We start from the raw sequence: 26,209 nt of genomic DNA on the forward strand, positions 1-26,209 counted from the left end.
GTGTCAAATGCCTTTTTGGCCACGCTATCTATCTGAGACTACACCTTCAAGACCATGACCTCCTCGATCACTCCCCAGGGCCCTACCACTTATCTCCACTTATCACTGCAACAATAAACTCCTCCCTGTCCACTGGCATCGTCCCGCCATCCCTCAAAATCGCTGCTGTCACCCCCATTCTGAAAAAACCTGGTCTCAACCCTGACACCCCAAACAACTTCAGACCAATCTCCAACCTACCCTTTCTGTCCAAAGTTTTGGAACGCGCTGTAGCTTCTCAACTCAAATACCACCTCTCTACCAATAACCTGTATGAAACTTTCCAATCCGGATTCCGCTCCAACCACTGTACTGAAACTGCGCTCCTCAAAATCACAAACGATCTTTTCCTCTCCTCCGACGCTGGTAACCTCAACATCCTCATCCTACTTGACCTCAGCACCGCCTTTGACACCATAAATCACTCCATTCTCCTCACCCGACTTGAAACCTCCTTTAACATCACTGGCACAGCCCTATCCTGGTTCAAATCTTACCTCTCTGACAGGCACCAGTTCATCTCCATTAACAACTGTAAATCCCCCACCGCTCCCCTCCCCCAAGGTGTCCCCCAAGGCTCAGTCCTTGGCCCCCTCCTCTTCATCCTCTACCTGTTCCCCCTTAGTCAATTAATCCGCCGTCATGGTCTCAACTTCCACTGCTTCGCCGATGATATCCAGCTCCTCATCTCCACCAAGTCAATCTCCCTCACCACACACTCTACACTGACAAACTGCATCACTGAAATAAAATCTTGGCTTCAATCAAATTCAACTGCAACAAATCCGAAATCATCATCATTGGTCCAAAAGCGCTCACCAAATCCACCCAAAACTTCATCCTCAATATTGATGGTCTTCCAGTATCCACCTCCCCTCACATCCGGAATCTTGGAATCATCTTTGATCAAACCCTCTCCTTCGACAAACACATCAAACACATCACCAAGACAGCCTTCTTCCACCTCAAAAACATTGCCCGTCTCCGTCCATCCCTCTCCTCCACAGCTGCAGAAACCCTCATCCACGCCTTCATCACCTCCCGTCTGGACTACTGCAACAGCCTCCTCTATGGCTCACCCTCAAAAATTATCAGTAAACTTCAATACATTCAAAACTCCGCTGCCCGTCTACTCACCCACTCCCCGATCCGTGACCATATCACCCCCGTCCTTTACAAGCTCCACTGGCTCCCCATCCCCCAGAGAATCCAGTACAAAATCCTCCTCATGACATACAAAGCCCTCCATAACCTGGCCCCATCCTACCTGACTGACCTCCTCCACAGGCACACTCCCACCTGCACCCTCCGCTCTGTTGCTGCCAATCTCCTGTCCCCCCCATCCGGACCAAACTCAGATCCTGGGGGGACAGGGCTTTCTCCATCGCTGCTCCCACCCTCTGGAACTCACTACCCCAAACCGTCAGAGACTCCTCCTCACTCACCACATTCAAAACATCACTGAAGTCTCACCTGTTCAGCACTGCCTTCAACCACTGAAGGTCACCTCACCTTCTGTCTCCTTTTTCTGTTCGTTTACTTATTTATCTATTTATTTTCTTCTCTATGTTCTAGTAATCCCTGTAAAGCGTCTTTGAGTGTTTGAAAAGCGCTATATAAATGTAATGCATTATTATTATTATTATTATTACCATTCACTGTCCATGTTGGACTTCCCAAAATGCAACATCTCACATTTCTCCATATTAAATTCCATCAACCATTCCTCAGCCCACCAGGCCAATCGATCCAGATCCTGCTGCAATCGTTCACAACCATCTTCATTATCTGCAAAACCACTCACGTTGCTATCATCAGCAAACTTGCTCATCTTGCCATGTGCGTTCTCATCCAAATCATCAATGTAGATGACAGACAGTAACAGGTGCAGCACCAAACCCTGAGGTACACCATTAGTCACAGGTCTCCACTCTGAGAAGCACCCTTCCACCATCACCCATCAAGCCAATGTTCTATGCATTCAGTTATCATAGAAACATGGAAGCATAGAAAATATGGGAGGAGGCCATTTGGCCCTTCGAGCCAGCACCGCCATTCATTGTGATCATGGCTGATCATCCACAATCAGTAACCCGTGCCTGCCTTCTCCCCATATCCCTTGATTCCACTAGCCCCTAGAGCCCTATCTAACTCTCTTTTAAATCCATCCAGTGAATTGGCCTCCACTGCCCTCTGTGGCAGAGAATTCCACAAATTCACAACTTTCAGGGTGAAAAGGTTTTTTCTCACCGCAGTTTTAAATGGTCTCCCCTTTATTCTAAGCCTGTGGCCCCTGGTTCTGGACTCCCCAACATTGGGAACATTTTTCCTGCATCAAACTTGTCCAGTCCTTTCATTAAGATCCCCTCTCATCCTTCTCTCCTTGGATCCCATGGGATCTAACCTTCCAGGGAGTAGGGAGGTATGGAGGGAGAGGTGAGGAGGGAGGGAGGAGGGGTGAGGAGGGAGGGAGGGAGGGGTGAGGAGGGAGGGAGGGAGGGGTGAGGAGGGAGGGGTGAGGAGGGAGGGGTGAGGAGGGAGGGAGGAGGGGTGAGGAGGGAGGGAGGGAGGGGTGAGGAGGGAGGGGTGAGGAGGGAGGGAGGAGGGGTGAGGAGGGAGGGGTGAGGAGGGAGGGAGGAGGGGTGAGGAGGGAGGGAGGGAGGGGTGAGGAGGGAGGGAGGGGTGAGGAGGGAGGGAGGGAGGGGTGAGGAGGGAGGAGTGAGGAGGGAGGGAGGAGGGGTGAGGAGGGAGGGAGGGAGGGGTGAGGAGGGAGGGGTGAGGAGGGAGGGAGGAGGGGTGAGGAGGGAGGGAGGGAGGGGTGAGGAGGGAGGGAGGAGGGGTGGATGTTGTAGTGAGGCAGGGGTGTGGGAGCAGTGAGGGAGGGTAGAGGGTGAGTGAGGTAGGAGAGAGGGAGGGTAGAGTGAGGGAAGGGTGGAGAGAATGGTGAGTGAGTGATGTACTGATCCTTCCCCCTCCCCCCCCCCCTGCCCCAGACGTCTCTCCGCTACCACACGCTGCCGTCTGTGGGCGCTGCCGCCTTCCAGCTCTCCCTCCGTCTGGAGCCGCTTGTGATGATGCCAATGCTGCACGAGACGGTGGCAATGCTGCTCATCAATGTCACGTGAGCTCCGCCGTCTGGGGCCGTCTGGGTGATGGGGCCGTCTGGGTGGTGGGGTTGTCCTGGGGCTGTCTGGGGGGAGGGCTGTCTGGGGGGAGGGGCCACCTGAGGGGGAGGGAGCATCGGGGGGAGATGGGCCGTCTGGGGCAGTGGACAGTTCATCTGGGCAGTGGAGACGGGCGGTCTGAGGGGCGACGGGTCGTCTGGGGCGGCAGAGATGGGCAGTCTGTGGTTGGAATGGGCCATCTGTGGCAGGGGCTCTCTGGGCAGTGAGGATTGGTTGTCTGCAGTGAGATGAGCTGTCTGGGGCAGGGTAGGAACCATACAGGGGGTAGACGGACCATCTGGGGGTAGACAGGCCACCTGGGGCAGTAGAGAAGGGCTGTCTGGGTGGTGGGGCTGTCTGGGGGGAGGGGCTGTCTGGGGGGTGGGGCTGTCTGGGGGGAGGGGCTGTCTGGGGGGAGGGGCTGTCTGGGGGTGGGGCTGTCTGGGGGGTGGGGCTGTCTGGGGGGAGGGGCTGTCTGGGGGGGTGGGGCTGTCTGGGGGGTGTGCTGTCTGGGGGGAGGGGCTGTCTGGGGGGTGGGGCTGTCTGGGGGTGGGATGTCTGGGGGGGTGGGGCTGTCTGGGGGGGGTGCTGTCTGGGGGGGTGGGGCTGTCTGGGGGGTGTGCTGTCGGGGGGTGGGGCTGTCTGGGGGTGTGCTGTCTGGGGGGTGGGGCTGTCTGGGGGGGGTGGGGCTGTCTGGGGGGTGTGCTGTCTGGGGGGGTGGGCTGTCTGGGGGGTGGGGCTGTCTGGGGGGTGTGCTGTCTGGGGGGTGTGCTGTCTGGGGGGTGTGCTGTCTGGGGGGTGTGCTGTCTGGGGGGAGGGGCTGTCTGGGGGGAGGGGCTGTCTGGGGGTGGGGCTGTCTGGGGAGGGGCTGTCTGGGGGGAGGGGCTGTCTGGGGGGTGTGCTGTCTGGGGGGAGGGGCTGTCTGGGGGGTGGGGCTGTCTGGGGGTGGGGCTGTCTGGGGGAGGGGCTGTCTGGGGGGTGGGGCTGTCTGGGGGGAGGGGCCATTTGATCCCTCGTACTGTGACTCGGGGTGGTGTTCCCATGCTCTGTGTATAACTGTGTGCTCCTGTGTGTTCCCGTCCTGTGAGTCCCCATTTCCTCCCGTGTGTGACCTTGTGTCCATGTGTCCGTGTGTCCCGTGTGTGACCTTATGTCCATGTGTCCCGTGTGTTACTGTGGGTTCGTTTATTCCCGTGCCCTGTGTGTTCCCATCTGTGATCATGTGATTGCGTGTTCCCACATATTCCTGCTTGTGCCCATGTTCAGATGCCCCATGTGTGATCGTGTGTTCTCGTGCCCCGTGCGTTCCCGTGTGTTCCCATATGTTCCCGTGTCCTGTGTGTTCACGTGTGTTACCATGTTGCCCCACAGTTACACGGGATCCCGCAACGTCTCCAACATGGTGATCGTGAACGTGAAGATGCTCTCTGGGTTTTCCCCCCAGGTACGGGGCGCGGGCATAGAAACATAGACAATAGGTGCAGGAGGAGGCCAATTGGCCCTTTGAGCCAGCACCGCCATTCATTGTGATCATGGCTGATCATCCACCATCAGTAACCCGTGCCTGTCTTCTCCCCATATCCCTTGATTCCACTAGCCCCCAGAGCTCTATCTAACTCTCTTTTAAATTCATCCAGTGATTTGTCCTCCACTGCCCTCTGTGGGAGAGAATTCCACAAATTCACAACTCTCTGGGTGAAAAGGTTTCTTCTCACCTCAGTTTTAAATGGCCCCCCCTTTATTCTTAGACTGTGGCCCCTGGTTCTGGACTCCCCAACATTGAGAACATTTTTCCTGCATCTAGCTTTTATAATTGTATATGTCTCTATAACATCCCCTCTCATCCTTCTAAACTCCAGTGAATACAAGCCTAGTCTTTCCAATCTTTTCTCATATGACAGTCCCTCCATCCCAGGGATCAATCTCGTGAACCTACGCTGCACTGCCTCAATAGCATGGACGTCCTTCCTCAAATTAGGAGACCAAAACTGTACACAATACTCCAGATGTGGTCTCACCAGGACCCTGTACAACTGCAGAAGGACCTCTTTGCTCCTGTCCTCAAATCCTCTCGTTATGAAGGCCAACATGCCATTCGCTTTCTTCACTGCCTGCTGTACCTGCACGCTTACTTTCAGTGACTGGTGTACAAGGACACCCAGATCTCGCTGCACCTCCCCTTACCTAATCTGACACCATTGAGATAATAATCTGCCTCCTTGTTTTTGCCGCCAAAGTGGATAACCTCACATTTATCTACATTATACTACATCTGCCCACTCACTCAACTCCAAGTCACCCTGCAACCTCCTAACATCCTCTTCACAGTTCACACTGCCACCCAGCTTTGTGTCATCTGCAAACTTGCTAGTGTTACTTCTAATTCCGTCATCCAAATCATTAATATATATGGTAAACAGTTGCGGCCCCAACACCGAGCCTTGTGGCACTCCACTCTCCACTGCCTGTCATTCCTAAAAGGACCCGTTTACTCCTACTCTTTGCTTCCTGTCTGCCAACCAATTCTCTATCCATGTCAACACCCTACCCCCAATACCATGTGCTCTAATTTTGGCCACCAATCTCCCGTGTGGGACCTAATCAAAGGCTTGCTGACAATCTAGATACACTACATCCACTGGCTCCCCTTCATCCATGTTACCTGTCACATCCTCATGGGGATCCCCCCACAACGAGGGGGAGGGAGGGGAATGGCCTGCTGCACCCCCCCCCTTCTCCCTCCGGAACAGGGAGGGGAGAGGTAGAGGGGGTGGAGGGGCTGCCGCCTCCATTCAGGGCAGTTACTGATGCTCTTTGCCTCTCGCTCCAGACCACGATGCCCGTGGGTGTGAGTCGCATCGAGTCAAAGGACGGACATTTCCTGATGTACATTGAAAAGGTGAGGGGGGTCGTGTGGGGGACTGGGGGTGGGGGAGGGTGACAGGAGATGAAGGGGGAGGGTGGGTGGGGTGGGGGTTTTAGACGGGGAGAGGCTGTGGTCCTGGACTGACCCCCCGCTGCTCCCACAGATGGACGCCGGCCAGACCCTCACCCTCTCCGTCAGCATCTTCCAGAAATTCCCTGTGGAAAACCTGCAGGAGGCCCATGTCTCTGTCTATGATTACTACGTGACCGGTAGGGTCCAGCGCCACCCTCACCCCCACCCCCCTCCTCCTGCCCCTCCCTCACTCCACCCTCACCCCCCTCCTCCTGCCCCTCCCTCCCTCACTCCACCCTCCCACCCCCCTCCTCCTGCCCCTCCCTCACTCCACCCTCCCACCCTCCTCCTGCCCCACCCTCCCTCACTCTACCCTCCCACCCTCCTCCTGCCCCTCCCTCCACTCACCCTCCCACCCTCCTCCTGCCCCTCCCTCACTCCACCCTCACCCCCCTCCTCCTGCCCCTCCCTCACTCCACCCTCACCCCCCTCCTCCTGCCCCTCCCTCCACTCACCCTCCCACCCTCCTCCTGCCCCTCCCTCACTCCACCCTCACCCCCCTCCTTCTGCCCCTCCCTGACTCCACCCTCCCACCCTCCTCCTGTCCCTCCCTCACTCCACCCTCCCTGCCTCCCCCTGCCCCCCCTCCACTCACCCTCACTACCCTCCTCCTGCCCCTCCCTCTCCCACTCCCTCCCTCCTCCACCCTTCACTTCCTCCTCTACCCTCTGCACGCTCTTCCACCCTCCCTCCTTTCACCACTCCTCCCTCCCTCCACCCTCTATTCCCTCCCTCCATCCACCATATATCTACCCTGCCTCCCTCCACCCACCCTCGTTGGTAAATCACCTCACTCTCTCTCTCTCTCTCTCTCTCTCTCTCTCTCTCTCTCTCTCTCTCTCTCTCTGCTAGACGAGGCCGCCATCGCTGGGTACCAGTGGCCCACTTCAAGCGAGGATTAGCAAATCAGTGAGTATTTCCCCCCTCTCCCTTTTCCTGCTCTCCCCTCTCCCCCTTTTTCCCTCTGCCCCTTCTTCCCCCAATCTGGCAGGATCATCACGGCAAGAGTTGGGTCACCACTGAAGGAGTGGGGTCACACTGGAGGGGGGAGTGGGGGTCACACTGGAGGGGGGAGTGGGGGTCACACTGGAGGGGGAGTGGGGTCACACTGGAGGGGGGAGTGGGGTCACACTGGAGGGGGAGTGGGGTCACACTGGAGGGGGAGTGGGGTCACACTGGAGGGGGGAGTGGGGTCACACGGGTGAAGGGTTAAACAGGGGTGTAGGGTCACACTGGAGGGGGGAGTGGGGGTCACACTGGAGGGGGAGTGGGGTCACACTGGGGTGTAGGGTTAAACGGGTGTGGGGTCACATTGGGAGGGAGGGGGGTCACACAGGGGTGTGGGGTCACACTGGAGGGGGAGTGGGGTCACACTGGGGTGAAGGGTTAACAGGGGTGTGGGGTCACACTGGAGGGGGGAGTGGGGTCACTAGGGGTGGGGTTACACAGGGGTGTGGGGTCACATTGAGAGGGAGGGGGGTCACACTGGAGGGGGAGTGGGGTCACACTGGGGTGTGGGGTTAAACAGGAGTGTGGGGTCACATTGAGAGGGAGGGGGGTCACACTAGGGGTGGGGTTACACAGGGGTGTGGGGTCACACTGGAGGGGGGAGTGGGGTCACACGGGTGTAGAGTTAAACGGGTGTGGGGTCACATTGGGAGGGAGGGGGGTCACACTAGGGGTGGGGTCACACTGGGGAGTGGGATCACAATGGGGGGTGGGGTCACACTGGGGAGTGGGATCACAATGGGGGGTGGGGTCACACTGGAAGATGGGGACTGGGGTCACACTGGAAGATGGGAAGGGGGGGTCACACTAGGGACGGGTCCCACTGGGGGTGGGGACTGGAGTCACACTGGGGGGGGGACTGGGGTCACACTGGGGGGACTGGGGTCACACTGGGGGGGACTGGGGTCACACTGGGGACGGGTCACACTGGGGGTGGGGACTGGGGTCACACTGGGGGGGACTAGGGTCACACTGGGGGGGACTGGGGTCACACTGGGGGGGACTGGGGTCACACTGGGGACGGGTCACACTGGGGGTGGGGACTGGGGTCACACTGGGGGGGACTAGGGTCACACTGGGGGGGACTGGGGTCACACTGGGGGGGACTGGGGTCACACTGGGGGGGACTGGGGTCACACTGGGGGTGGGGACTGGGGTCACAACATACGACCTCTTGTATTTGATTTCCCTGCCGTGCGTAAAAGGCCGTGTGTTCCCCGTCTCTATTTCCTCATGATTTTATCCATCTCTGTATGATCACTCCTCAGCCTCCCGTGCTCCATTCTGCCCAACCTCTCCCCATAGCCCAGGCCCTCAATCCCAGCTACATCCTCACTAACGTAAAATGCAGGAAGATACTTGCCTGACACAGAGAGAGACCAGGAGGGAAGTGTAGGAAGGGATTGTTGATGCTGGTTTAAACCACAGATAGACACAAAACGCTGGAGTAACTCAGCGGGTCACAGCATCTCAGCAGAAAAGGAATAGGTGACGTTTCAGGTCGAGACCCTTCTTCAGACTGGAGAATCAGGGGAAAGGGAAACGAGAGATATGGACGGTGATGTAGAGAGAGACATTGAATGAATGAATGAATGAATGAATACGTTTATTGGCCAAGTATATGCATATACAAGGAATGTGCCTTGGTGCTCCGCTCACAAATGACAACACAAACATACAGTAACAATTAAGAATAATGAATGAAAGACATGCAAAAAAGTGATGATGATAAAGGAAACAGGTGATTGTTAACTGTTTATTGGGTGAAAGTGAGTTACAGACAATGAGACTTAACAAGACCACTTTGAATCTGGTCCGACAGGTGGGGAAGGGATGGAGAGAGAGAGAGAGAGAGAGAGAGAGAGAGAGAGAGAGAGAGAGGGAATGGATGGAGAGAGAGAGAGGGAGGGAATGGATGGAGAGAGAGACAGGGAATACAAAGGTGAGCAATCAAGATTCATACCACCCCAGCTGCCCGAGCAAAACATGAGATGCTGGTCCTCCAATTTGTGTTTGGTCTCACTCTGACAATTTCTGCCTAGGATAGAAAGGTCAGTATGGGAATGGGGGGGGGGGGGGGGAATTAAAGTTTAGCAACCAGGAGATCAGGTAGGTTTAGGCAGACTTAGCGGAGGTGTTCAGCGAAACGATCGCTGAGCCTGCACTTCGATTCGCCGATATACCTGAAACAGCAGACACAGTAGATGAGGTTGGAGGAGTTGCAAGCCTCACCTGAAAAGACTGTCGGGATCCTTGGGCGGAGTGGAGGGAGGAGGTATCAGGACATCGATCGGGTGAATGCACAGTCTTTTACCCAGAGTACATAGGTTTATGGTGAGGGGAAAGATTTCATCGTAGCCAGAAGGGCAACTTTTTCACTCAGAGGGTAGTGGTTATAGGTAAGGAGCTGCCAGAGGAGGTAATTAGGGTAATATAACAACATTTAAAAGACACTTAGTCAAGGATATTGATAGGAAAGGTTGCGAAGAATATTGGCCAAAAGTGGGAAGATGGAAGGAGCCTGGACTGGACACCTTGGTCAGCATGGGCAGGTTGGGCTGAGGGCCTATTTCGGGAAGATGGAAGGAGCCTGGACTGGACACCTTGGTCAGCATGGGCAGGTTGGGCTGAGGGCCTATTTCGGGAAGATGGAAGGAGCCTGGACTGGACATCTTGGTCAGCATGGGCAGGTTGGGCTGAGGGCCTATTTATCTCCGTGCTGTGTAACTCTATGACTCTCGTTGTGGGAACGTGACTGTCCCTGAAGCTGGTGGTGTGGATTCAGGCTTCGAAACCTCCTGCGCTCTGGTGGCAGTGGGAAGAGGTGTGGTCCTTGATGGTAGATGCCCACTTGGTCGGGCAGCACCTGGAGACGGAGGCAGGGCTGTGACCCTGATGGGCTGGGCAGAATCGCCCGCTCTCTGCAGCTTCTTGCATCCAGTGTGGGCATCACCGTGCCAACATATCTACTGGCAACCTGCATTGGCATCACTGTGCCAACATATCTACCGACATCTTGTGTGGGCTTCACTGTGCCAACATCGCTGCCACATAGACAGCTGGCATTGTGGGAGCTCCAGGCTATGATCCTGCCCAAAGTACCCGGCCCCAAACAGACCACTGGTGTCTCATGGTCTCAGCTTGTTGGCATGGCTGCCATTCCAGGCTGGTGGCTATTGTGCCCAGGGAGGCTTGACACGCAGGGCAGCACTGTACAGACGTAGGACGGGGCAAGGTGGCCAGGGAATGGTGGGTGCACCCATGTGGATGGGCATGTGTGTTGGCGTGGCAACACGGCTGATCATATTTCTATTTATTTTTTTGGTCAATACAATACAACAGATTGACCATACAATTGTGAAAGTTAAATAGTACGAAATCAATACATCAAAAATAAAACAAAATAATCACACATGATAGTGTCTGACCAAAAAACAGGTATAGGCAGAAGGCAAAGGTTATTGTTTCTTCCCTTAATACTTAACAAAGCATTGCCCTAACTAGCCAGAATAGCAGTGAAACAAAACAATAAAATAAAATATCATTAAAAAAACACAACCTCATAAGTCAGAAGCAGATCAACAAAACATAGAAAGAAAAACAAATATAATCAAGAAACTTCATTTCTGTCATGGACTCCCCCAACATTGGGAACATGTTTCCTGCCTCTAAACGTGTAATAATCCTCCTTTAATAATCTTATATGTTTTGATAAGATCCCCTCTCATCCTTCTAAATTCCAGTGTATACAAACCTAGTCACTCCAGTCTTTCAACATATGACAGTCCCGCCATTCCAGGAATTAACCTAGTAAACCTACGCTGCACGCCCTCAATAGCAAGAATATCCTTCCTCAAATTTGGAGACCAAAACTGCACACAGTACTCTAGGTGCGGTATCACTAGGGCCCTGTACAACTGTAGAACGACCTCTTTGCTCCTATACTCAACTCCTCTTGTTATGAAGGCCAACATTCCATTGGCTTTCTTCACTGCCTGCTGTATCTGCATGCTTCCTTTCAGTGAATGATGCACTAGGACACCCAGATCTCGTTGTACGTCCCCGTTCCTAACTTGACACCATTCAGATAGAAACATAGAAAATAGGTGCAGGAGTAGGCCATTCGGCCCTTCGAGCCTGCACCGCCATTCAATATGATCATGGCTGATCATCCAACTCAGTAACCTGTACCTGCCTTCACTCCATACCCCCTGATCTCTTTAATAATTTGCCTTCCTATTCTTACCCCAAAAGTGGATAACCTCACACTTATCCACATTAAACTGCATTTGCCATGCATCCGCCCACTCACACAACCTGTCCAAGTCACACTGCAACCACATAGCATCTTCCTCACTGTTCACACTGCCACCCAGCTTTGTGTCATCTGCAAATTTGCTAATGTTACTTTTAATCCCTTCATCCAAGTCATTAATGTATATTGTAATTTGCTGCGGTCCCAGCACCGAGCCTTGCGGTACCCCACTAGTCACTGCCTGCCATTCTGAAAGGAACCCATTTATCCCCACTCTTTGCTTTCTGTCTATCAACCAATTTTCTATCCATGTCAGTACCCTACCCCCAATATCATATGGTCTAATTTTGCCCACTAATCTCCTATGTGGGACCTTGTCGAAGGCTTTCTGAAAGTCAAGGTACACCACATCCCCCTGTCCATTTTCCTAGTTACATCCTCAAAAAATTCCAGAAGATTAGTCAAGCATGATTTCCCCTTCGTAAATCCATGCTGACTCGGAACGATCCTGTTACTGCTATCCAAATGCTCCGCAATTTTGTCTTTTATAATTGACTCCAGCATCTTCCCCACCACTGATGTAAGACTAACTGGTCTATAATTTCCTGTTTTCTCTCTCCCTCCTTTCTTAAAAAGTGGGATAACATTAGCTACCCTCCAATCCACAGGAACTGATCCTGAATCTATAGAACATTGGAAAATAGTCAATAGTCGTTTATTTGTTACATACACATAAATGTGTAGTGAAATGAAACATTACCCGCAGTTAAACAATAAGACCAATAAGAATAATCAATAAAAATGCAATAACACATACAATCACAAACTAACACCAAACAAAAAGAAACATCCATCACAGTGAGTCTCCTCCAGTCCCTCCTCACTGTGATGGAAGGCCAAAAATGTCTTTTTCTCTTCCCTGCCGTCTTCCGCGGTCAGGCTGTTGGATTTGCCACGTCGGGGCGGTCGGGGCTCCCGATATTGAAGCCGCCGCTGGGCGGTGAAAGGTCAACGGCCTATTTCAGGCCGCGCCGGACGGTGAAAGGTCCGCGGCGGGCCGACCCAAGCCCCGCGATTCGGGGCGGGCGAACACGCTGCCTCTGCCGCTGCCGGAGCTCCCGATGTCGGCCCCCATCCAGGGGCCTGCGGGCTTCCGACGTCCACGCGGCCCGCGCCGGAGCCTCCGGAGACGAATCGCAGCCGCTCCCGTAGCATCCGCAGGCAGCCAGCGCCGCAGGTGGTGAGTCCGGGCCGCGGGCTCTGCGAACCAGAGCCCCAGGTGGTCCCAGGTGCATGGCCAGTGGTAGGCCGCAGCGGGAACGGAGACACGACACAGAAACAAAGGTCGCGTCTCCGTTCGGGAGAGAGAATTTTACAGTTCCCGTTCCCTCCCACCCCCCAAACATAACATACAAACACTACACCATATTAAAACTACAATTCATACAAAAACAACAAAAAACACAAAAGACAGACGGACTGCAGGCAAGCCGCAGCTGCGACGGCAGCGCTGGCTCCTCCCAGAGGAGGATGATCACCAATGCGTCCACAGTTTCTAGCGCCACCTCCTTAAGTACCCTGGGATGCAGACCATCAGGCCCTGGGGATTTATCAGCCTTCAGTCCCATCAGTCTACCCAACACCATTTCCTGCCCAATGTGAATTTCCTTCAGTTCCTCCGTCACCGTAGGATCTCTGGCCACTAGAACATCTGGGAGATTGTTTGTATCCTCCTTAGTGAAGACAGATCCAAAGTACCGGTTCAACTCGTCTGCCATTTCCTTGTTCCCCATAATAAATTCCCCTGCTCCTGTCTTCAAGGGACCCACATTTGCCTTAACTATTTTTTTCCTCTTCACATACCTAAAGAAGCTTTTACTATCCTCCTTTATATTATTGGCTAGCTTACCTTCGTACCTCATCTTTTCTCCCCGTATTGCCTTTTTAGTTATGTTCTGTTGCTCTTTAAGAGTCCCAATCCTCTGGCTTCCCGCTCTTCTTTGCTATGTTATACTTCTCTTTATTTTTATGTTGTCCTTGACTTCCCTAATTCATTGTTGCAACTATTCCATAAATTGACCCTTTAACAGTCACACATCTATTTTTCACATTTGTCCTTTTTTTCAAACATATAATTACCCCTGAGTGGATACCTGCTCTCCCTCACTGTAAACAAACCTTGGACACAGTCAGGAAGTGTTCTTCCTTTTGCTCTAAACATTATTTGTACAGTATTAAAGTCTACTAGGTCCATAAACTTTAGGGCATATGATTTCATAAATAATGGGTTAGTTGGGTCATTATAACCAGCCTTATTGACAATTCTTATGGCTCTTTTTTGCAGTATAAAGATTGAATTAGTGCTAGTTTTGTAGGTGTTTCCTCATACTTCACACAATATGCAATGTATGGAACAATGAGTCAGAAATATTAAATATATAGTGAATTTTGAATCAAAATGGCCTTAGTTTTGTGCAGTATTGCAATGGATTTAAACAGTTTTGATTTGATTTATGTGAGGTTTCCAACAGAGTTTATGATCTATTATCACTCGCAAGAATTTATTTTCATACACTCTTTCAATTTCTACATCATTAATCATGTGTTACCTCAGAATTTATTTTACAATTTCCAAACGCAATAAATTTTGTTTTACTTAGATTTAATGACAATTTATTAGTATCAAACCTCTTCCTTAGGGTTTCCAATTCCCCTTTAACTGTGTCCAAAAGTTGCTTAAGTTTTTCCCTGAACAAAATAAATTTGTGTCATCCGCAACTATAACTAAATGTGACATTTTTGACACCTTACAAATATCATTTATATAAAGTAAAAAGAGCTTTGGGACATGCAGTGTTCCAGACGTGATGGCATTGGCTTGTTATTGTCACATGTTATTGTCACGTTATAGGTACAGTGAAAAGATGATTTCTACATGTATGCAACTCATACCGTACACAAGTAATGGAGAAAGTTGATAAGCAGCCTGTAGAACATAGTGTCACAGCTACAGAGGAAGTGCAGGTAATAAAAGTGTAAGGGCAGCAAGGTGGTGGATTGGGAGATGGGGAATTCATTCTTAGCGTATGTGAGGAGTGCTCACTACACAGGTAACAGTGGGCAGGAGCTGTTCTAGTATCTGGTGCACATGCTTTCCAGCTTTTATATCTTCCCTTGGGCAGGACCAGGTGTGAGTGGCCATTGGATATGCTGGAGATACAAGAAACTGCAGATGTTGGTTTACAAAGAAGATACAAAGTGCTGGAGTAACTTAACGGGTCGGGTAGCATATCTGAAAAACAGGGATACCTGAAGAAGGGTTCGACCTGAAACGTCACTTGTCCATGTTCTCCAGTGAGTCACTCCAGCACTTTGTGTCTGTCCTTGATGGTGCTGGTGCCTATCGTGAGGCAGTGTTAGGTGTAGATGTGCCGATTGGGGAGGGTAGTGGTATGTACCATTGAGGAATCTGAGGGGGTAACCTTTTCACACAAATGGTGGTGGGTGTATGGAACAAGCTGCCAGAGGAGGTAGTTGGGACTATCCCAACATTTAAGAAGCAGTTAGACAGGTACATGGATAGGACAGGTTTGGAGGGATTTGGAGCAAATGCTGACAGGTGCAAGGGGCATGTTGGGCGGTGTGGGCCGAAGGGCTGTTTCCACACTGTTTCACTCTATGACTGGGTCGCATCCACAACTCATTGCTGTGTAGTACCTCATAGCTCATCACATCTACTCCCCAGGAAAGGGCAACTCCGTGTGCTGTTTCACCTCCAAGCTATTGCACTTTGGGAGGTCAAACACAGGGGGGAAATGTATAGTTAATGGAAGAACCGTTAACAAGTGCAGAGGGATATTGGGCTCCAAATTCACAGCTCCCTTCAAGCAGATAGAGTGGAAAAGAAGGCATTTGGTATGAAGTTTGAAGAAGGGTCCAGACCCCAATCCATGATCTTCAAGATGCTGCCTGACCTGCTGAGTTACTCCTGCACTTTGTATGGTTTTGGGGGCCTGCCTTCATTGCGAATATCAATCAGGAAGCTTTATAAATCACAGCAAGGATTTTAGACTTTAGAGATAAAGCATGGACCCAGACTCTTCAGCCAAGCATGTCTGTGCCGACCAGTGATCCTAACACTATCCTATACACTGGTCAACATTTACAAAGTCACTAAAGCCAATTATCCTACAAACCTGTACGTATTTGGAATGTGGGAGGAAACGGGCATCCAGAGGAAACCCACGCACTCACAGGGAGAAGGAGCAAACTCCAAACAGACAGCACCCGTACACTAACACTATCCTAGTCAGGATAGGATCCACTCTGAGTCTCTGGCGCTGTAAAGCAGCAGCTCTACCCGCTACACCACTGGATGTGGAGACTGTAAAGGCAGCAGGAGGTTTAGCAGAATGAAGCCTGGATTTACACTGCCCCTCTGTGACTGCCCCTGGGTCTGACCCTTGCAACTCCCTCCAGAGTAGTGGCCCGGATTACATCACCGCTCCAGGCGCTGTGGGCCGAAGGGCCTGTTCCTCTGCTGTACTGGTGTGTCAGTCCAGGCCGGGCACTCCGTGACTGACCCTGGGTCTACCTGCTGCAACCCCCTCCCTAGTAACATGGCGGCTGTTCAAGGGCACGGCTCCATGTGGTCAGTGTGGACCCACTCCCTGACTGTACCAACCTGCCCAGCAAGTGGGCACCGCCTCTGACCTGGCACCCAGATACCACCCCGACAAGCAAAGCTGGTAGCCCCAGGGCATTGGCACCCAGATACCACCCCGACAAGCAAAGCCCCAGGGCATTGGCACCCAGATACCACCCTGACAAGCAAAGCCCCAGGGCGTTGGCACCCAGATACCACCCTGACAAGCAAAGCCCCGGGGCGTTGGCACCCAGATACCACCCTGACAAGCAAAGCCCCGGGGCGTTGGCACCCAGATACCACCCTGACAAGCAAAGCCCCAGGGCATTGGCACCCAGATACCACCCTGACAAGCAAAGCTGGCAGCCCCGGGGCATTGGCACCCAGATACCACCCTGACAAGCAAAGCCCCGGGGCGTTGGCACGGAACCAGGGAGGAGGCTGGGCTGGGCAAGGCTAGGCAAGGCCAGCAAACACCCAAACTCACAGTCTGTGCTCTGTGTTAACAGTGGAGGAGGCCGCGGGTGGAGAGGGATGGACACAGAGACTCCCAGTGATGGACAGAAGCCCAGAACGATCTCCAGCCTACAATCAGCCTCAATAAATGACTAAATCAATCTCCCTCGTGTTTCTGCTTCATCCTCACATCCCCATCCTGTACACACCTGCCCCTTGCTTGGGGCACAACTCCAGTGGCACACACACGCATGTATACGCACCCATATGCACACACACACACATGTGCATACACACGCAGCGTGCACAAACGCATATGTACACACACGCATGCACTGCACACATGCTCCCTAACCACAGTGAACTGTCAGCTCTGGGGAATGTTGTAGAACAGAGGGATGGAGGAGCGCCAGGACATAGTTCCCAGGAGATATTGCAAAAGACTCTCGGAAGAATGGGAACAGAAGTTCTAGAGGGGAAAAGAAATTATACAGAAGTTAAAGTGTTGTATTTAAATGCGCGTAGTATAAAAAATAAAGTGGATGAGCTTGAGGCTGTTAGTCATGGGCAAGTATGATGATGTGGGGATCACTGAGACATGGCTACAAGAGGACCAGGGCTGGGAACTGAATATTCAGGGGTACACAACGTATAGAAAAGACAGACAGGTGGGCAGAGGGGGTGGGGTTGCTCTGATGGTAAGGAATGATATTCATTCCCTTGCAAGAGGTGACATAGAATCAGGAGATGTTGAATCAGTATGGATAGAAATGAGAAATTGTAAGGGTAAAAAGACCTTAATGGGAGTTATCTATAGGCCCCCAAACAGTAGCCTCGACATAGGGTGCAAGTTGAATCAGGAGATAAAATTGGCATGTCACAAATGTAATGCTACGTTGGTTATGGGAGATTTCAACATGCAGGTAGACTGGGAAAATCAGGTTGGAAATGGACCCCAGGAAAGAGAGTTTGTAGAGTGCCTTCGAGATGGATTCTTAGAACAGCTTGTACTGGAGCCTACCAGGGAGAAGGCAATTCTGGATTTAGTGTTGTGTAATGATCCTGATCTGATAAGGGGACTAGAGGTAAAAGAGCCATTTGGAGGCAGTGATCACAACATGATAAGTTTTACTCTGCAAATGGAAAGGCAGAAGGGAAAATCGGAAGTGTCAGTATTACAGTATAGCAAAGGGGATTACAGAGGCATGAGGCAGGAGCTGGCCAAAATTGACTGGAAGGAGGCCCTAGCAGGGAAGACGGTAGAACAGCAATGGCAGGTATTCCTGGGAATAATGCAGAGGTTGCAGGATCAATTTATTCCAAAGAGGCGGAAAGACTCTAAGGGGAGTAAGAGACACCTGTGGCTGACAAGGGAAGTCAGGGACAGCATAAAAATTAAGGAGAGGAAGTATAACATAGCAAAGAAGAGTGGGAAGACAGAGGATTGGGACTCTTTTAAAGAGCAACAAAAGTTAACTAAAAAGGCATTACGGGGAGAAAAGATGAGGTACGAGGGTAAACTAGCCAATAATATAAAGGAGGATAGCAAAAGTTTTTTTAGGTACGTGAAGAGGAAAAAAATAGTCAAGGCAAATGTGGGTCCCTTGAAGACAGAAGCTGGGGAATTTATTATGGGGAACAAAGAAATGGCAGACGAGTTAAACCGTTACTTTGGATCTGTCTTCACTGAGGAAGATACACACAATCTCCCAAATGTTCTAGGGGCCGGAGAACCTAGAGTGATGGAGGAACTGAAGGAAATCCACATTAGGCAGGAAATGGTTTTGGGTAGACTGATGGGACTGAAGGCTGATAAATCCCCAGGGCCTGATGGTCTGCATCCCAGGGTACTTAAGGAGGTGGCTCTAGAAATAGTGGAAGCATTGGAGATCATTTTTCAATGTTCTATAGATTCAGGATCAGTTCCTGTGGATTGGAGGATAGCAAATGTTATCCCACTTTTTAAGAAAGGAGGGAAAGAGAAAATGGGTAACTTAGACCAGTTAGTCTGACATCAGTGGTGGGGAAGATGCTGGAGTCAATTATAAAAGACGAAATTGCTGAGCATTTGGATAGCAGTAACAGGATCATTCTGAGTCAGCATGGATTTACGAAGGGGAAATCATGCTTGACAAATCTACTGGAATTTTTTGAGGATGTAACTAGGAAAATTGACAGGGGAGAGTCTGTGGATGTGGTGTACCTCGACTTTCAGAAAGCCTTCGACAAGGTCCCACATAGGAGATTAGTGGGCAAAATTAGGGCACATGGTATTGGGGGTAGGGTACTGACATGGATAGAAAATTGGTTGACAGACAGAAAGCAAAGAGTGGGGATAAATGGGTCCCTTTCGGAATGGCAGGCAGTGACCAGTGGGGTACCGCAAAGATCGGTGCTGGGACCCCAGCTATTTACGATATACATTAATAACTTAGACGAAGGGATTAAAAGTACCATTAGCAAATCTGCAGATTATACTAAACTGGGGGGTAGTGTGAATTGTGAGGAAGATGCAATAAGGCTGCAGGGTGACTTGGACAGGTTGTGTGAGTGGGCGGATACATGGCAGATGCAGTTTAATGTAGATAAGTGTGAGGTTATTCACTTTGGAAGTAAGAATAGAAAGGCAGATTATTATCTGAATGGTGTCAAGTTAGGAGGAGTTCAACGAGATCTGGGTGTCCTAGTGCATCAGTCAATGAAAGGAAGCATGCAGGTACAGCAGGCAGTGAAGAAAGCCAATGGAATGTTGGCCTTCATAACAAGAGGAGTTGAGTATAGGAGCAAAGAGGTCCTTCTACAGTTGGGTGGAACTCAGAAATGAGAACGGTTTAGCAACACTTATAGGGGTGTATTATAGACCGCCAAATAGGGAACGAGAATTGGAAGAGCAAATATGTAAGGAGATAGCAGATATTAGTAGTAAGCACAGAGTGGTGATTGTGGGTGATTTCAATTTTCCGTATATAGACTGGGAATCACATTCTGTTAAAGGGCTGGATGGTTTGGAGTTTGTAAAATGTGTGCAGGATAGTTTTTTGCAGCAATACGTAGAGGTGCCTACCAGAGAAGGGGCAGTGTTGGACCTCCTGTTAGGAAATGAGATGGGTCAGGTGACGGAGGTATGTGTTGAGGAGCACTTTGGGTCTAGTGATCATAATGCCATTAGTTTCAATATCATTATGGAGAAGGTCAAATCTGGACCAAGGGTTGAGATTTTGGATTGGAGAAAGGCTAATTTTGAGGAGATGAGAAAGGATTTAAAAGGAGTGAAATGGAAATTGTTGTTTTATGAAAAGGATATAATAGAGAAATGGAGGATATTTAAAGGTGAAATTTTGAGAGTACAGAGTCTTTATGTCCCTGTTCGGTGGAAAGGAAAGAATAATAATTTGAAAGAGCCATGGTTTTCCAGGGAAATTGGACACTTGGTTCGGAAAAAGAGGGAGATATACAATAAATATAAGCGGCAGGGAGTAAATGAGGTTCTTGAGGAATATAAAGAATGTAAAAGGAATCTTAAAAAGGAAATTAGAAAAGCGAAAAAAAGATATGAGGCAAGTAATGTAAAAGTAAACCCCAAGGGGTTCTACAGATATGTCAATAGCAAAAGGATAGTGAGGGATAAAATTGGTCCATTAGAGAGTCAGAGTGGACAGCTATGTGCTGAGCCGGAAGAAATGGGGGAGATATTAAACAATTTCTTTTCTTCGGTATTTACCGAGGAGAAGGATATTGAATTATGTGAGGTAAGCGAAACAAGTAGAGTAGTGATGGAAATTAGGAGGATTAAAGAAGAGGAGGTACGGACACTTTTGAAGAATATAAAAGTGGATAAGTCTCCAGGTCCTGATAGGATATTCCCTAGGACATTGAGGGAAGTTAGTGCAGAAATAGCAGGGGCTATGACGGAAATATTTCAAACGTCATTAGAAACAGGGATGGTGCCGGAAGATTGGCGCATTGCGCATGTTGTGCCTTTGTTTAAAAAAGGTTCTAAAAGTAAACCTAGCAATTATAGACCTATTAGTTTGACGTCTGTGGTGGGAAAATTAATGGAAAAGATACTTAGGGACAATATATATAATTATTTGGATAATCAAGGCCTGATTAGAAACAGTCAACATGGATTTGTGCCTGGAAGGTCATGTTTGACTAATCTTCTTGAATTTTTTGAAGAGGTTACCAGGGAAATTGATAAGGGCAAGGCTGTGGATGTTGTCTATATGGACTTCAGTAAGGCATTTGACAAGGTTCCACATGGAAGGTTGATTAAGAAGGTTAAATCGTTGGGTATTAATAGTGAGGTTGCAAGATGGATTCAACAATGGCTGAATGGGAGATACCAGAGGGTAACGGTTGACAATTGTATGTCAGGTTGGAGGCCAGTGTCTAGTGGAGTGCCCCAAGGATCTGTGTTGGGTCCACTGTTGTTTGTCATTTACATTAATGATCTGGATGATGGTGTGGCAAATTGGATTAGTAAATATGCAGATGATACTAAGATAGGTGGAGTAGTTGATAGTGAGGTAGATTTTCAAAGTCTACAGAGAGACTTGGGCCTTTTGGAAGGGTGGGCTGAAAGATGGCAGATGGAGTTTAATGCTGATAAGTGTGAGGTGCTGCATTTTGGTAGGACAAATCAAAATAGGACGTACAGGGTAAATGGTAGGGAATTGAGGAATGCAGTGGAACAGAGGGATCTGGGAATAACTGTGCATTGTTCCCTGAAGGTGGAATCTCATGTGGATAGGGTGGTGAAGAAGGCGTTTGGTATGCTTGCCTTTATAAATCAGAGCATCGAGTATAGAAGCTGGGATGTAATGTTGAAATTGTACAGGGCATTGGTGAGGCCAAATCTGGAGTATGGTGTGCAGTTCTGGTCGCCAAATTATAGGAAGGATGTCGACAAAATGGAGAGGGTACAGAGGAGATTTACTAGAATGTTGCCTGGGTTTCAGCACTTAGGCTACAGAGAGAGGTTGAACAGGTTGGGTCTTTATTCTTTGGAGCGTAGAAGGTTGAGGGGGGACTTGATAGAGGTTTTAAAAATTTTGAGAGGGACGGACAGAGTTGACGTGGGTAGGCTTTTCCCTTTGAGAGTGGGGAAGATTCCAACAAGGGGACATAGCTTCAGAATTGAGGGAGAAAGGTTTAGGGGTAACATGAGGGGGAACTTCTTTACTCAGAGGGTGGTGGCTGTATGGAATGGGCTTCCGGTGGAAGTGGTGGAGGCTGGCTCGATTTTATTATTTAAGAGTAAATTGGATAGGTATATGGATAGGAGGGGATTAGAGGGTTATGGTCTGAGTGCAGGTAGATGAGACTAGGTCAGGGAGAATGGTCGGCGTGGACTGGTAGGGCCGGACAGGCCTGTTTCCATGCTGTAGTTGTTATATGTTATATGTTATATGTTATACCGGGCCCTGGTGAGACCGCACCTGGAGTACTGTGTGCAGTTTTGGTCTCCAAATTTGAGGAAGGATATTCTTGCTATTGAGGGCATGCAGCGTAGGTTCACTAGGTTAATTCCCGGAATGGCGGGACTGTCGTATGTTGAAAGGCTGGAGCGATTGGGCTTGTATACACTGGAATTTAGAAGGATGAGGGGGGATCTTATTGAAACATATAAGATAATTAGGGGATTGGACACATTAGAGGCAGGAAACATGTTCCCAATGTTGGGGGAGTCCAGAACAAGGGGCCACAGTTTAAGAATAAGGGGTAAGCCATTTAGAACGGAGATGAGGAATAACTTTTTCAGTCAGAGAGTTGTGAAGGTGTGGAATTCTCTGCCTCAGAAGGCAGTGGAGGCCAGTTCGTTGGATGCTTTCAAGAGAGAGCTGGGTAGAGCTCTTAAGGATAGCGGAGTGAGGGGGTATGGGGAGAAGGCAGGAACGGGGTACTGATTGAGAGTGATCAGCCATGATCGCATTGAATGGCGGTGCTGGCTCGAAGGGCTGAATGGCCTATTCCTGCACCTATTGTCTATTGTCTATTGTCTATTGAAAGTGGCGTCACGGGTAGATAAGGTGGTAAAGAGGGTTTGTCAGCCAGCGAATGGAGTCTCGCTGTTGGGTCGTTGTGTTGCAGTTATACAAGACGTTGGTGAAACTGCACCTGGTGTGTTTACAGCTGTGTTCACCCTGCTTTGTGCACTCCCTCTCTCTACCCCCCACCCTCCCTCTCTCTACCCCCCACCCTCCCTCTCTCTACCCCCACCCTCCCTCTCTCTACCCCCACCCTCCCTCTCTCTACCCCCCACCCTCCTTCTCTCTACCCCCACCCTCCCTCTCTCTACCCCCACCCTCCCTCTCTCTACCCCCCACCCTCCCTCTCTCTACCCCCCACCCTCCCTCTCTCTACCCCCCACCCTCCCTCTCTTTACCCTCCACTCTCCCTCTCTCTACTCTCCCTCTCTCTACCCCCCACTCTCCCTCTCTCTAACCCCCATCTCCCTCTCTCTGCCCCCCCCACTCTCCCTCTCTCTGCCCCCCCCCACTCTCCCTCTCTCTGCCCCCCCCCACTCTCCCTCTCTCTGCCCCCCCCCACTCTCCCTCTCTCTGCCCCCCCCACTCTCCCTCTCTCTGCCCCCCCACTCTCCCTCTCTCTGCCTCTCCACCCTCCCTCTCTCTGCCCCCCCACTCTCCCTCTCTCTGCCCCCCCACCCTCCCTCTCTCTGCCCCTCCACCCTCCCTCTCTCTGCCCCCCCACCCTCCCTCTCTCTACCCCCCACTCTCCCTCTCTCTGCCCCCCCACTCTCCCTCTCTCTGCCCCCCCACCCACTCTCTCTCACTCTCCCCCCTTCATTGTCATTCTGTTTCCATTTCTCCCTCTCTGTCTCTGCCACTCTCACACTCCCCTCTCCTACCTCCCTCTCACTTCTGTCCATCCCCATTCAATTCACCTGTCTCTCAATCTTGTCTTACACACTCTCTTCCATGTTTAGATTTAGATTTTTTTTGATTTAGAGATACAGCGCAGAAACAGGCCCTTCGGCCCACCGGGTCCGCGCCGCCCAGCGATCCCCGCACACGAACACTATCCTACACACACTAGGGACAATTATTTTTACATTTACCCAGCCAATTAACCTACAAACCTGTACGTCTTTGGAGTGTGGCAGGAAACCGCAGATCTCGGAGAAAACCCACGCAGGTCACGGGGAGAACGTACAAACTCCGTACAGACGGCGCCTGTAGTCAGGATCGAACCTGAGTCTCTGGCGCTGCATTCGCTGTAAGACAGCAACTCTACCGCTGCGCCACCGTGCCACTCTCCCCATCCTCTCTCACCTCAATCTCTCCACTCCCTCGTTCCATCCCAATCACCTCTGTCCCCCTCTCTTTCCTCCTCTCTCCACCCCACCCTAGTTCTCCGACTAGTGTCATTTCCTGCTTAATTCTTGTGTTTGGGTGCCTCGTTGTCACCTTGGCCTCAGCCATCAATGAGAGTTGTACATTTTCTTAACTGTCGTCGGCTTTGATCTGTCCTTTTCACACCTGTTTGTACCATTGCATATCCCTAGCTTTTCACTCCCCTGAAGACGTGTCTTGACCCGAAACGTCACCCATTCCTTCTCTCCAGAGATGCTGCCTCTCCCGCTGAGTTACTCCAGCATTTTGTGTCTGTCTATAGACAGACTAATAGTCTAATGCTGTTAAACTGGAAAAAGCGCAGAGAGACGGGAACACACAACGTTTAAGAGGCATTTGGATGGGCACTTGAAATGCTACAACATTCAGGGCTACGGTCCAAATGCAGGAAAATGGGATTAAAATTAGACTATGTTTGGTAACGGGCGGCACGGACACGATGGGCCGAAGGGCCTCTTTCTGTGCTGTAGGACTCTATGACTCTATATACAAAGATGTTGCCAGGACTTGAGGGCCTGAGGAGGTTGAGCAGGCTAGAACTTTATTCATTGGAGGCAGTTGATGAGGGATGATCTTATCGAGTGTACACGATCATTGAGGAGACTGATCCACACAGTTTATTTACCCAGAGTAGAAGAATCCAGAGATCATGGGTTTATGGTGAGATGGGAAAGATTTAATAGGATTTAAAAGGGGCAATGTTTCCACACTGTGGGTACAGCACTTTCAGAAAGTATTCACACTCCTTCACTTTGTCCACATTTTGTTACGTTGCAGCCTTATTTTAAAATGGATTAAATTCATTTATTTTATCATTAATCTACACACAATACCCCAGAATGAAGAACCAAAAACAGGTGTTTAGAAATTTTTGCAAAGTAATTGAAAAGAAATAACTGAAATATCACATTTCCGTAAGTATTCAGACTCTTTGCTTTGACACTCAAATTTGAGCTTTGGTTCATCCTGTTTCCATTGATTATCCTTGAGATGTTCCTACAACTTGATAGGAATCCACCTGTGGTAACTTAAGTTGTTGATTGGACATGATTTGGAAAGGCTGCATATCAGAGCAAAAAGTCAAGTCAAGTTTATTTGTCACACACACATAAATGTGCAGTGAAATGAAAGATTACACACAGTCCAAAATCAAGAACAATAAAAGCAATAAAAGAGCAATAAAAATAAGCAATAACACACAAAATCAAACAAAAAGAAACGGAAAGAAACATCCATCACAGTGAGTCTCCTCCAGTCACCTCCTCACTGTGATGGAAGGCCACAATGTCTTCTCTCTTCCCCTGCCGTCTTCTCCCGCGGTCAGGCTGTTGTCGTTGCCACGTTCCAGGCCGCGCCGGACGGTGAAAGGTCCGCAGTGGGCCGACCCAAGCCCCGTGAAGACGCCACTGCCGTGAAGCCATGAAGACGAAGGAATTGTCCGTAGATCTCTGAGACAGGATTGTGTTGAGACATAGATCTGGGGAAGGATATAAAACAAATTCCGCAGCATTGCAGGTCCCGAAGAGCACAGTGGCCTCCGTCATTCTTAAATTGAAGAACTTTGGAACCACCAGGACTCTTCATAGAGCTGGCCACCCGGCCAAACTGAGCAATTGGGAGAAGGGCCTTGGTCAGGGAGGTGACCAAGAATCCGATGGTCATTCTGACGGAGCTCCAGTTCCTCTGTGAAGATGGGAGAACCTTCCAGAAGAACAACTATATCTGCAGCACTCCACCTTTATGGTAGAGTGGCCAGACGGAAGCCACTCACTCCTCAGTAAAAGGCACATGACAGCCCGCTTGGAGTTTGCCAAAAGGCACCTAAAGGACTCTCAGATCATGAGAAACATGATTCTCTGGTCTGATGAAACCAAGATTGAACTCTTTGGCCTGAATGCCAAGTGGCACCGCTCATCACCTGGCGAATACCGTACCTACGGTCAAGCATGGTGGTGGCAGCATCATGCTGTGGGGATGTTTTTCAGCGGCAGGAACTGGGAGATTAGTCTGGGGGGACAGGGCTTTCTCCATCGCTGCTCCCACCCTATGGAACTCACTACCCCAAACCGTTAGAGACTCCCCCACACTCACCACATTCAAAACATCGCTGAAGTCTCACCTGTTCAGTACTGCCTTCAACCACTGAAGGTCACCTCACCTTCTGTCTCCTTTCTCTGTTCATTTATTTATTTACTTATTTATCTATTTATTCATTTCCCCTATGTTCTCAAAATCTCTGTAAAGCGTCTTTGAGTATATGAAAAGCGC

At 50.3% G+C, this 26,209-nt stretch overlaps 1 protein-coding gene across 1 annotated transcript; it reads left to right on the plus strand.

Annotated features, from left to right (window-relative positions):
• The first annotated feature begins 3,028 nt into the window (after nucleotides 1-3,028).
• On the plus strand, nucleotides 3,029-16,726 carry LOC144611513 (alpha-2-macroglobulin-like). Its single transcript, XM_078430646.1, has 6 exons — nucleotides 3,029-3,160; nucleotides 4,575-4,647; nucleotides 6,034-6,102; nucleotides 6,233-6,338; nucleotides 7,054-7,110; nucleotides 16,619-16,726. Exons 1-5 carry the CDS (start codon nucleotides 3,111-3,113, stop codon nucleotides 7,101-7,103), a joined length of 348 nt encoding a protein of 115 aa, XP_078286772.1. The 5' UTR covers nucleotides 3,029-3,110; the 3' UTR covers nucleotides 7,104-7,110; nucleotides 16,619-16,726.
• The last annotated feature ends 9,483 nt before the right edge of the window (nucleotides 16,727-26,209 follow it).

This window comes from Rhinoraja longicauda, chromosome 40 (assembly GCF_053455715.1).
Source record: "Rhinoraja longicauda isolate Sanriku21f chromosome 40, sRhiLon1.1, whole genome shotgun sequence".
NCBI lineage: Eukaryota > Metazoa > Chordata > Chondrichthyes > Rajiformes > Arhynchobatidae > Rhinoraja > Rhinoraja longicauda.

Bases quoted from the DNA above. Each gene is read 5' to 3' on its own strand.
- LOC144611513 (XM_078430646.1), top strand. From the start codon at position 3,111: ATGATGCCAATGCTGCACGAGACGGTGGCAATGCTGCTCATCAATGTC. The intron at 3,161-4,574 runs GTGAGCTCCGCC...GTTGCCCCACAG, and splicing joins ATGCTGCTCATCAATGTCAC to TTACACGGGATCCCGCAACG. The intron at 6,103-6,232 runs GTGAGGGGGGTC...CTGCTCCCACAG, and splicing joins TCCTGATGTACATTGAAAAG to ATGGACGCCGGCCAGACCCT.